Here is a 12,615-nt window from a genome sequence, read left to right as displayed (position 1 = left end):
GCATCATTAACCCACAGTGTAGGGTACATTAACCCACAGGGTAGGACATCATTAACCCACAGGGTAGGGCATCATTAACCCACAGGGTAGGGCATCATTCACCCACAGGGTAGGGCATCATTAACCCACAGGGTAGGGCATCATTAACCCACAGGCTAGGGCATCATTAACCCACAGTGTAGGGCATCATTCACCCACAGGGTAGGGCATCATTAACCCACAGGCTAGGGCATCATTAACCCACAGTGTAGGGCATCATTCACCCACAGGGTAGGACATCATTAACCAACAGGGTGGGACATCATTAACGCACAGGGTAGGGTATCATTAACCCACAGGGTAGGGCATCATTAACCCACAGGGTAAGGCATCATTAACCCACAGGGTAGGGCACATTAACCCACAGGGTAGGGCATCATTAACCCACAGGGTAGGGCATCATTAACCCACAGGGTAGGGCATCATTAACCCACAGGCTAGGGCATCATTAACCCACAGGGTAGGATATCATTAACCCACAGGGTAGGGCATCATTAACCCACAGGGTAGGGCATCATTAACCCACAGGGTAGGATATCATTAACCCACAGGCTAGGGCATCATTCACCCACAGGATAGGGCTCATTAACCCACAGGGTAGGGCACATTAACCCACAGTGTAGGGCATCATTAACCCACACGGTAGGGCACATTCACCCACAGGGTAGGATATCATTAACCTACAGGGTAGGGCATCATTAACCCACAGGGTAGGGCATCATTAACCCACAGGGTAGGGCATCATTAACCCACAGGGTAGGGCATCATTAACCCACAGTGTAGGGCACATTAACCCACAGGGTAGGGCATCATTAACCCACAGGGTAGGGCATCATTAACCCACAGGGTAGGGCATCATTAACCAACAGGGTAGGGCATCATTAACCCACAGGCTAGGGCATCATTAACCCACAGTGTAGGGCATCATTAGCCCACAGGGTAGGGTATCATTAACCAACAGGGTAGAGCATCATTAACCCACAGGGTAGGGCATCATTAACCCACAGGGTAGGGCATCATTAACCCACAGTGTAGGACATCATTAACCCACAGTGTAGGGCATCATTAACCCACAGGGTAGGGTACATTAACCCACAGGGTAGGGTACATTAACCCACAGGGTAGGATATCATTAACACACAGGGTAGGGCATCATTAACACACAGGCTAGGGCATCATTAACCCACAGGGTAGGATATCATTAACCCACAGGGTAGGGCATCATTAACCCACAGGGTAGGGCATCATTAACCCACAGGGTAGGATATCATTAACCCACAGGCTAGGGCATCATTCACCCACAGGATAGGGCTCATTAACCCACAGGGTAGGGCACATTAACCCACAGTGTAGGGCATCATTAACCCACACGGTAGGGCACATTCACCCACAGGGTAGGATATCATTAACCCACAGGGTAGGGCATCATTAACCCACAGGGTAGGGCATCATTAACCCACAGGGTAGGGCATCATTAACCCACAGGGTAGGGCATCATTAACCCACAGTGTAGGGCACATTAACCCACAGGGTAGGGCATCATTAACCCACAGGGTAGGGCATCATTAACCCACAGGGTAGGGCATCATTAACCAACAGGGTAGGGCATCATTAACCCACAGGCTAGGGCATCATTAACCCACAGTGTAGGGCATCATTAGCCCACAGGGTAGGGTATCATTAACCAACAGGGTAGAGCATCATTAACCCACAGGGTAGGGCATCATTAACCCACAGGGTAGGGCATCATTAACCCACAGTGTAGGACATCATTAACCCACAGGGTAGGGCATCATTAACCCACAGGGTAGGGTACATTAACCCACAGGGTAGGGTACATTAACCCACAGGGTAGGATATCATTAACACACAGGGTAGGGCATCATTAACACACAGGGTAGGGCATCATTAACCCACAGGTTAGGGCATCATTAACCCACAGGGTAGGGCATCATTAACCCACAGGGTAGGGCATCATTAACCCACAGGGTAGGGCATCATTAACCCACAGGGTAGGCTTTCATTAACCCACAGGCTAGGGCATCATTAACCCACAGTGTAGGGTACATTAACCCACAGGGTAGGACATCATTAACCCACAGGGTAGGGCATCATTAACCCACAGGGTAGGGCATCATTCACCCACAGGGTAGGGCATCATTAACCCACAGGGTAGGGCATCATTAACCCACAGGCTAGGGCATCATTAACCCACAGTGTAGGGCATCATTCACCCACAGGGTAGGGCATCATTAACCCACAGGCTAGGGCATCATTAACCCACAGTGTAGGGCATCATTCACCCACAGGGTAGGACATCATTAACCAACAGGGTGGGACATCATTAACGCACAGGGTAGGGTATCATTAACCCACAGGGTAGGGCATCATTAACCCACAGGGTAAGGCATCATTAACCCACAGGGTAGGGCACATTAACCCACAGGGTAGGGCATCATTAACGCACAGGGTAGGGTATCATTAACCCACAGGGTAGGGCATCATTAACGCACAGGGTAGGGTATCATTAACCCACAGGGTAGGGCACATTCACCCACAGTGTAGGATATTATTAACCCACAGGGTAGGGCATCATTAACCCGCAGGGTAGGGCATCATTAAGGTGGGAAAGAGTACAACATATGAGGGAATACAAAATATAAGGCGAAATCTAACTGCCATACTGTGCCCGAACCGGGGCGCAACACGGCTGGTAAATCCCGGAAGATGCCTCATTTAAAGTGACAGGCACCCTAATGAAGGTAAAACCACTTCAAAACTTCAAATTACAGTAAAATACAGTAACTCTGCATCAGTAATACTGGACAAGACCAGTTACTGGTACCCTTCATTGCCAAGTTTTACTGGGCTTCGCTTTGCAGCGAATTGACTGGCTGATAGGCCTGAAATGTGGCCTGAAGTAATCCAAAAAGCCAGGGTGACTTTGCCGCTGACTTTCCGACCCAATGACCAGACCCCTGCCACCCTGCTGAATGTATGGTGATTGTGTACAGGAGCACATAAACCTGCACGTATGAAGCCAATTATACTCTGCATGCGGGGAAATAAAAATAGTCCAGACGTTAGCTGATTTGTTTCCAGATTTTCAATAACCTTGTACTCTTCCATTTGTTTACCTTGGAAAGGAATAAGCAGCATGTGCACTTGCTAATTTGTTTAATGGTGCTTTTCAATCTTTTTAAATACTATTCATTATCTGTTCACAACATTCCTACTGTATGGCACCCACAGTGCATGGCAATATATAAAAGCCATCACCATTCTCTTAAAGCTCATAGTATCACAAGCCATGGCATTCCTTTGGCTTCTCTCCTGCTTTGCCTTCATTGGTGCCAGTTACGGTAATGTTGTTTTGAACAAAGTCCTAGGTTTAATAAGTGACATTGAATATATTGGTTTGGATCGTCAGATGCTGTGATAATACAAAATTGTAATAATTGCTTCTTTCTACCTGGACGCAGGCTGTGGCTCTCCAGCCATTTCTCCTATTGTCACGGGCTATGCTCGAATTGTCAATGGTGAAGAGGCTGTTCCAGGATCCTGGCCCTGGCAGGTCTCCTTACAGGTGAGATAAAGATTGAATGGTATATAAATGTGATGGATTTATAATTGTTCTGTTGAAATTCCAGCAATGAAAACCATCTTGTGTTATACACGAGGACATGGTCTTCTACATTTAGGTCTTGTTAAATAATTAAAAGTTAGACCGTAAACAGTGAGGGGGAATAATAAAGGACTATTTGCTGTTTATTGCACACAAGATTGATTGGGATGAAGAAGGGTTGTAGGCTACACTAGTTCATACAGATAGAAGGGATCTCTGCACTTTGCATTATCCAATTGCTTTCATGAAATAATTCCAATGTATTTAATCACCACTGAATAGTGCAAGACCATTCCATGTATACCTCTATATTCTTATTTTCACCATCATATGTACAGAAAAATCAAATATTCAATTAATATCCTGCCACACCTTCATCCTACACAACTGGACTCTGTTGAACATCCACAAGTGGTCCTAGCCTGTCTTTAAGTATTTTTAAATAAACCTTTTATGTGTCTCTGAAAGCCAATATCATTCATTTTTCTATTATATGTTGTTGTTTCTTCATCTTTCCTTTAGCCATTCTTTTTTACCTCTCCAGCTCCCTGTCCCGCATTTGTCTTTTGTATTGTAAGTCCTAATGTTATCATATGCCTACCGTGCAAAGTTTCAGTTTTGTTTTATCTCATAATGCACTTTTCGAACTCTCACCTGCAATGTTTTTATTTTAGTTCACATTATCTGGTTTTAAAGATCCCCTGGAGCTGATCTGATGACTTTTAGCAAAAAGAAGATAAATCCAAAAGAAATTTAATTCGACAACAAAAGTAAAGGCTGCAACGCGGCTTACAGTCCCAAGGTCCCAATCAGGACTATTGCACGCGCTGGTCCCATTCCGAGCCGGATTTTATGAGGTGATCTTTACGATCGTACTTCTCAAGTCCCATGGTGGTTCTCGTGAGGGTTATTACAGAATGGATATTGAATTGCTATTTACAATGAGAAAAAAATACATTATCAAAGCGATACTGAGCATTTGCTTTCTTTGTATCATAGACCGACTCTGGCTGGCATTTCTGTGGGGGCTCTTTGATCAACGAAAACTGGGTTGTCACTGCTGCCCATTGTGGTGTGAGGTAAGTCTTTAATGAGGCATGCAAAAAGAAAAAGAAAAAGCTGGAATTGCATCTGTACAGCTTCGTTCAAGTTAAATGGGGCGGCACAATGGTTAGCACTGCTGCCTCACAGTGCCAGGGATCCCGGTTCAATTCCAGCCTTGGGTGACTGTCTGTGTGGAGTTTGTACATCCCCCGCGTGCCTGCGTGGGTTTCCTCCGGGTGCTCCGGTTTCCTCTCACAGTCTGGAGATGTGCAGGTCGGATGGATTGGCCATGCTAAAATTGCCCCTTAGTGTCCAAGGGTGTGCATTGTAGGATTACGGGGATAGGGTGGGAGAGTGGGCCTAGGTAGGGTGCTCTTTCAGATTGTCGGTGCAGACTTGATGGGCTGAATGGCCTCCTTCTGTACTGTAGGGATTCTATGAATAGTGCAGTTTTAGCCAACATAAAATCATAATGCAAGATGTAAACTGAGGGAAGAATATTGATCTGAAGAATAAGAAGATCCTTCCCTGAATAGAGTTAGGGAAGGGGAAGCTGCCGGGAAAGTAACAATGACAAGAAAGTACAGTTCTCAGTTTGAAATCCTGGTGGAAGTACACCTAGATTTTGCTGCAAATACACTCACTGTCACTTCCTGCTTCTTTTCTGTCTTGCACAGTACTGCAGACTTGGTTATTGTTGGGGCCCATGACAAAAGTTCAAAAATGGAATTGAGCCAGAAATCCATGTCCGTTGCCAAGGTATGTACAAATAATTCTGTGAACCTAGGATTTTATTCAAATTCCGTTCAAGTTTGGATTAAACCACGGTTAAGATCCCCAATAATTGGTGGGGGTGGCGGGTGGGGAAGGAGTGAAATTGGGTGCCCCAAAGTATAACCACATGTGATGCTGGCTGATGTACCGTCAATGACCACGAGACGAGAATGGTGAAACAATCGAGGCTTTATTGCACAAGGTGTTGTGCCTCCTGCAGCTGGAACCAGAATGGGAGCAGCGTAGGAGAGCACACACTTTTATACGCCGCCTGCTGGGAGGAGCCAGCAAGCAGGGATTTACCGTGGTACCTGGGTAGTACCGTAATACATGCAATGTATTACTAGTGTTTACCACACTGGCATTGGATGGCCAGAAAAGAACTGCTCCATTCCCTGACATTAATATTCCTCACATGTTTGAGCATGAAACCATCATGGGTGGAATCCTCCATTTCCCCAGCTGCGTGTTTCTTGGCGGTGCGAGATTCTCTACTGCCGCTGCTGGTCAATGGGCATTCCCATTGAGGGCACCCCATGCCCACAGATAGAAGCGCATTGCCAGCAGGAACAGAGAATCCCAGCAGCTGGGGAATTCCATCCCATACTTCTGACAACAGAATCATCAATCGTGTTGAAACCCATTGGAAGCAAAAGTTACTTTTGAGTAAGAAAGAGTAAAGTAATGGCAGGCATGGATTCTTAGAATTCCACATGCCCCTAAACTCTGGGCCATTGTTTCAATCCATCTCCCTTTCAAATTCTCGAACATTGATCAGTACATACTATCTGAAGAGCTGTTAATAAAATTATTAGCCATAACTGTGATTGAGAGGATCATTAAGCTCAAGCATGCATACGTCAGGCAGGATTAGATCTTTCACTTTTTAATAGATGAAATTGCAAGACTGTAAAATCCACAAAGGTCAACGCTGAAAGAACATCAGGGTCAAGACTTACGAGGTTGGTTTCAGAATCATTTCACAACTTGCAGCTGGGATTCTTCTAGGACCGAAAACCCACAAAATAAAACATTATAATTTGCAATAAGTCAATCTCACTCAGAATGAATAAGGACTGACAGGGCTAAATATTATAAACTTACTTGTTGTTCTCAATAGATATTTTAGCTTCAATTTACTGGAAATATGATAAGAATTCTATTAATTGAAAACTATAAAGAATATTAAATTCACAAAAAAAGAAATTTGAAATGTGTTTCATACAATAGCTTACAGTGAGCCAACGTGCATATTTATTTAGTATTATAGTTTTTATTTTGTTCACCTGTTTTCCATTACCTTGCTGACTAGTCAATCTTTTTTCCAGTGATGTGTTTTAATTTGTATTATTAATGACCATAGGAATGTACTGTTGCATTTATTTGTGCAAAGATTTCCCCTCTGAAATCCAGCAAAGCCTGCAGCTATTTGTCTGAATTAACTGCTTACCTCTACAAACATACAAGAGAAATGAGTACAGCCGCTATTCCTGCTCTTTCTATTACAGGTCATTACTCATCCCAAGTGGAACACTTTCACCATTAACTATGATGTTTCTGTGGTGAAGCTTGCATCCCCTGTTCAGTTCAGTAGACAAGTGGCCCCTGTTTGTCTTGCTGCCGCAGCTGCTAACTACGCCGCTGGCATGATGTGCGTCACGACAGGATGGGGAAGGACCCGTGCATACCGTACGTCTGTTCAAAACTTGTTCTAATGTGGCACAGTTCAGTATTTCTCTGCAATTGCCATTGGGTTGGTATCTTCAGCCTCTTCCCTTGAGGAATAGTAAAAGTGGTGGAGAGATAATAATAATAATCTTCATTAGTGTCACAAGTAGGCTTATTAACAGGCCGACTGACAGTTTGGCAGGCCAAGAGATGGGCATTTTGCGTGGCTGCAATCTTTGCTGTACCTGAAATGAAATGAAAATTGCTTATTGTCACGAGTAGGCTTCAACGAAGTTACTGTGAAAAGCCCCTAGTCGCCACATTCCGGCGCCTGTTCGGGGAGGCTGGTACGGGAATCGAACCGTGCTGCTGGCCTGCTTGGTCTGCTTTAAAAGCCAGCGATTTAGTCCAATGAGCTAAATCAGCCCCTGATGGGGTGGTTATTCCTAAACAACAAAATAGCTTCACAGGCTCAGACAAGCCATTACACAGTGATGGGTTAACCTGCACTCACCCATCACCAATATTCCACACTGCGAGTCTCCACTTGCTGTGAGACTCCAGGGCCAGGATTCTCCCCTACCCGGCGGGGCGGGGGGTCCCGGCGTAGTGGAGTGGCGCCAACCACTCCGGCGCGGGCCTAGCCGCTGATGTCACCACTGGCGCATGCGCGGTAGGGGGATCTCTTCCGCCTCCGCCATGGTGGAGGCCGTGGCGGCGGCGGAAGAAAAAGAGTGCCCCACGGGACTGGCCTGCCCACCGATCGGTGGGCCCCGATCGCGGGCCAGGCCACCATGGGGGCACCCCCCGGGGTCCGATCGGCCCATGCCCCCCCCAGGACTTCGGGGGCCCGCTCGCGCCGCCAATCCCGCTGCCACCAGAGGTGGTTGAAACCACGTCGGCGGGATTGGCCTGTAGGCATCGGGACTTCGACCCATCGCGGGCCAGAGAATCGCCGCAGGGGGCACGCCGATCGGCGTGGGGGGCACACCGGTCAGCGGGTCGTGGTTCCTGCTCCCGCCGATGCGGGAGAATTCCACCCCAGAGGAGGATTTAAACCTTCCAGCCTCTGACTCCCCAGCGTAATTTCTACCACTAAACTAAAGGCTATGGTGATCAAATTTCATCTTTCACTTGCTCCTATTGAATAGCTGCGTTTTCAAATAGTAATTTGTGGAAAAGGTGTAGAACAAATCTATATGAGTGTAGGACACTGGGAGGGCTACATTTTTCCAGGTTGGTGAAAAGCGCTTGCAAGTTCTTCGGGATTTTTGCTGCCCTCTTCTGTTTTTAGGACTAATCTTCTCGTATCAGAAGATTGGCTGGCTTTTAATTAGGAAGTAACACTCAAGAGGCCATCTGTGAAAATGAGTAAATACTGCTGCTAACAGCACCCAGAAATAAATGACAAAAGATTCTGTTGACAATTGTCTGAAAACAACTTTAATGGTCACAATGCAAAGAGAAAAATGAAGGATTAAAGCAAAGTGCAATTTTCTTGGCAAAAAATTGATTCAGACATCACCTTATTTGTTTTCAGCTCCTCAGCGTCCTGACAATCTTCAACAAGCAGCCCTTCCTCTTCTTACCAATGCTGACTGTAAGCAGTACTGGGGTAGCAAGGTCACCGACATCATGATCTGTGCTGGTGCCTCCGGCGCGTCCTCGTGCATGGTATGAACCTGCCTCAAGGCATTTTAAACTTTCATTAGTTGTAACAAAGTGAAAATTAAAACTCTGGGGTATTTTTCCCTCCGTTTTACAGGGTGACTCTGGTGGCCCTCTTGTCTGTCAGAAGAACAATGCCTGGAATCTGGTTGGCATTGTTTCTTGGGGCAGTGGCTCCTGCTCCACCTCCAGGCCCGGGGTCTACGCCCGTGTGACTGAGCTCCGAGGTTGGATTGATGAGACCATTGCTGCTAACTGATCGAAAAACAGACACATGAAATGAAAAATAAAACAAATGGATTTATCTAAAATGCATTTTAACCTTGTCTTTTTTAACTGGTCCTGAAGGGTGACGTAAATCGTAATTCATTCAGACTTAAAGGGCGGAATTCTCAAATTTGGAGACTAAGGGCTGGATTCTCCAATCATGGGGCTGTGTCCCCATGCCAGCGTCAAAACCCGGGCGTTTCGTTCTGGACTTCCTTTAAGAAAGTCCAGAGTGGTTCTCCAATTTGCAGGGGTTTAGCAGGGTCCCGGACTGCTTCTCACAGCTCTGGCTGCGGACACGAGGCCCTGCATTTCTGGTCGGGGGTCCGCGCAGGTGCAAGGCGGTCGCCCCGTGGGACATGGTAGACTTACACCGCGGAGCAACACCAGTAACGTAGGTGCACCCGAGATCGCGCGCACCCGCGGATCGGTGCCGCCTGATCGCTGCCGTAGCCATCCATGAGGCCCCTCCCGGTGAAGGATCCCCCCGCCCCCCACCAGGGCAGTCGTGGACTGAGTCCATGAGAGACCCACGCCGTCAGGAACTCGGTCAGTTACATTTGGAAATTCACCGTGGGGGCCTCTGTCAATGACCCGCGGTCCGTAGACCGCGCCCGCGCGATTCTGAGAGCGGCATCGCACCGGATTTTGGCTTCAGCGCCCATTCTCCACCCCTGCTCCGATCGCGATTCCGGTGCGGAGGCCCGAAGAATCCTGTCCTAAATGGGGTGGCGGGCAGCTCCGGCAGTGCCTTTCCCACTGGCCAGAATGGTGGGATCCCTCACTCAATTCCACGCGTGGAACCTTATGAACTATGAACAGGCGAGTTCCCCTCCGAGTCTCATGGTGGGCTGGCAGCTGATTCGTCTGTCCGTCCTCAGCTGACAGGTTTGAAGATCCCTGGTGTCATATTTAAATTCCAGTCCAGCACATTCATGTCACTCTATCCAGTCCACTTGTCTTCACCAGACTAACCAGAATGTCAGCAACCCAGAGAGAAAAGACTAATAGCCTCAAGAGGAAGTTCCTCAATTCAACCACCCTCCTCTCCTGAGCCATTCACCTGTGAAACACCCCATGCCCCACTTGGACCTCTACCTGTCACATCTGGAGTCTTCATCCATTCCCTTCCAGTAAACACTGTGCTATCCCTTTGACCCCCTTGTTTGTCAGCTTTTCTTGCAGGCTTGTCGCAGTCCAGCTTCCCTCCTCTCGGTCTTCTTTAAAAAAAAATTTTTATTACCAACATGTATCAAAACAAGTAACAACACGTAAACACCCCAGGAAACATACTTCCCAGCAATCAACTATACAGTCTGCACAGATTTTCCCCCTTTTTCACCACCCCTCCCCCGCAACGAACAGCCCCTCAAACACGGTCATAAACATGCCCCACCTTTCTTCAAACTCGCCTGCTGAGCCCCTTCACACATACTTTATTTTCTCTAATCGCAGGAAGTCATACAGGTCACTCAACCAAGCCGCTACCCCCGGTGGCAATGCCGACCGCCACGCCAGCAAAATTTGATGCCGTGCAATCAGAGAGGCGAAGGCCACGACATCGGCCTTCCTCCTCTCCATGAGCTCCGGCTTCTCTGAAACCCCAAATATCGCCGCCAAAGGGTCCGGGTCCACCTCTTCCTCCACTATCCTGGTGAAGACCACGAAAACTCCCGCCCAGAATCTTCCCAATTTTTCGCAACCCCTAAACGTGTGGACGGCCCGATGCCGGAGTGGTTCGCGCCACTCCGACAACGCCGGGACCCCCCGCCCCGCCGGGTACGGAAGAATCCCGGCCCTGGTCATCAGGACTGGTCTCCGAATTTGAAAAACAGAAGTGAGTTGCGCTGGTGTGATGACACAGCACCAGGGGACAGGGAAGAGATGTCGTGGGCAGATGTTACAGTCTCAAGCCTGGCAATTCGATTAAAGTTTATGGAAATCAGGTTCATGCCCTCATTGCGTGTGAACCTTATAACATTATCAGCGGTGGGGTCGGGGAAGATCTCAACCTGAGATTTCGCCGGCACAAATCCTGCTTTTGGCCACTCACAAGATTTTCCGGCCATTACGAGAGTTTCACCTGTGGTTAATGCAGCCGTTAGATTGCGGCATGGTGTTTAGTTTTAGATATCAGTGTTGCGGGTAAGGCCAGTGACAGTGAAGGAACAGTGACAGAGTTCCAAGTCAGGATGGTTAGTGGCTTGGAAGGGAACATGTGAGTGATGGTGTTCCCATGCGGATGCTGCCCTTATTCTTCTAGGTGGTAGTGGTCATGGGTCGGCAAGGTGCTGAGGCAATAAAGTTTGTAATCTATTGAGTGGAATTTACCGGCTGTTCATGCCAGCGAGATATTCCGGTCCCACCGACAGTGCACCCCCGCCTCAAGTTTCCCGGCGGACAGGGGTGCAGTCAATTAGAAATCCCGCCGACAGCGGCGGGATCAGAGATTCCACTGGTGGGTTGCCTCTGCTGCTGCAAAAACACGTGGCCAATCACGCCGAAAATCCCACCCATTATCATTTATACTGTCTTGGGAAATAGGGTATTTGCACAAATTGGAAAAATATATTAAATTGCAATTTCACTACAATACCGATAAGCCACAACCTCTCACACTGCTCAGCGTTCACTTGTTAATAAAGGAAACAACACCCAAACCAGGTTTTTCTGTCTATGTAATATTTTTATTACTATGTAATAGTAAAGAATCTTTCTTGAAATACTCAAACTTGAAACTTAAAATAGAGGGTTGTGGTGTTAGAGCAGATTAAAGAGATAGGGAGGAGAAAGACAGTGGATGGAAACTTTTCAAAATTTGGCTAAGTGTTATTTTTGGTGTGGAGCGAATCCCGTCAGCCCTATCGGTGTGATCTAGACCAGAATTGTTAGACACGGGGGAAAAAATGTTCACAGGACAAACGGCGTGCCTGTGGTACAATGTGTCTGATTAGCCCACACCGTCTGGTCCATCGCAATTATAAGTATCACTGCCAGCGCCATAGGCTCCATCGTAATATCTGAAATGAAACTATAAGGGAACAGACAGACATTCATTTACCATTAATGGCCCATGACCATGCCTAGACCCACTGGTCATCCTCACTTACCCGGGAGAGGCCAGTCGAGGAGAATTACTTGGACTGCTCGCATACTCACTGATATCAATTCCTGTCAAATCTCCAATGATGGGGAAATGTTAGGATGGTTTGGGTTCGGGCAGGGGTTTGTGGACTGGGTCCGGCTCCTGTACAAGGCGGCAGTAGCGAGTGTATGGATGAATCGGGTGAGCTCGGGGTTACATTGTCATGTTCCTCCATGAGGTTCGAAGGCAGGTTGGTTGAATGCAGTCAACTGCCCTCAGCCCTCACACCTGGGAGAGGGTAGGGGGAGTGCATGTGGCCTGCAAAGTTATGAATTTGAGAGAATCATGGAGCCAGGGAGCCAAGGTGGAGATGGTTGACAGCTTCCAATTCCTAGGGGAGCACATCACCAATAATCTGTCCTGGTCCACCCACATCGACGCTGCC

At 47.6% G+C, this 12,615-nt stretch overlaps 1 protein-coding gene across 1 annotated transcript in view; it reads left to right on the top strand.

Moving 5' to 3' along the window:
• The window catches only part of LOC119970888 (chymotrypsinogen A-like), a 51,366-nt gene extending 42,234 nt beyond the window's left edge, over positions 1–9,132 (top strand). Inside the window, exons 3-8 of the mRNA XM_038805996.1 lie at positions 3,522–3,625; positions 4,664–4,743; positions 5,386–5,467; positions 6,991–7,171; positions 8,691–8,824; positions 8,916–9,132. Coding sequence (XP_038661924.1) covers positions 3,522–3,625; positions 4,664–4,743; positions 5,386–5,467; positions 6,991–7,171; positions 8,691–8,824; positions 8,916–9,077 — 743 coding nt within the window. The 3' untranslated portion in view covers positions 9,078–9,132. The remainder of the gene's footprint in view (positions 1–3,521; positions 3,626–4,663; positions 4,744–5,385; positions 5,468–6,990; positions 7,172–8,690; positions 8,825–8,915) is intronic.
• Positions 9,133–12,615: the final 3,483 nt, after the last annotated feature.

Source organism: Scyliorhinus canicula, chromosome 9 (genome assembly GCF_902713615.1).
Source record: "Scyliorhinus canicula chromosome 9, sScyCan1.1, whole genome shotgun sequence".
NCBI classification, from domain to species: Eukaryota; Metazoa; Chordata; class Chondrichthyes; order Carcharhiniformes; family Scyliorhinidae; genus Scyliorhinus; species Scyliorhinus canicula.
The sequence above is the reverse complement of the archived record's forward strand: the minus strand, read 5'-3'. Positions and strand labels throughout refer to the sequence as shown.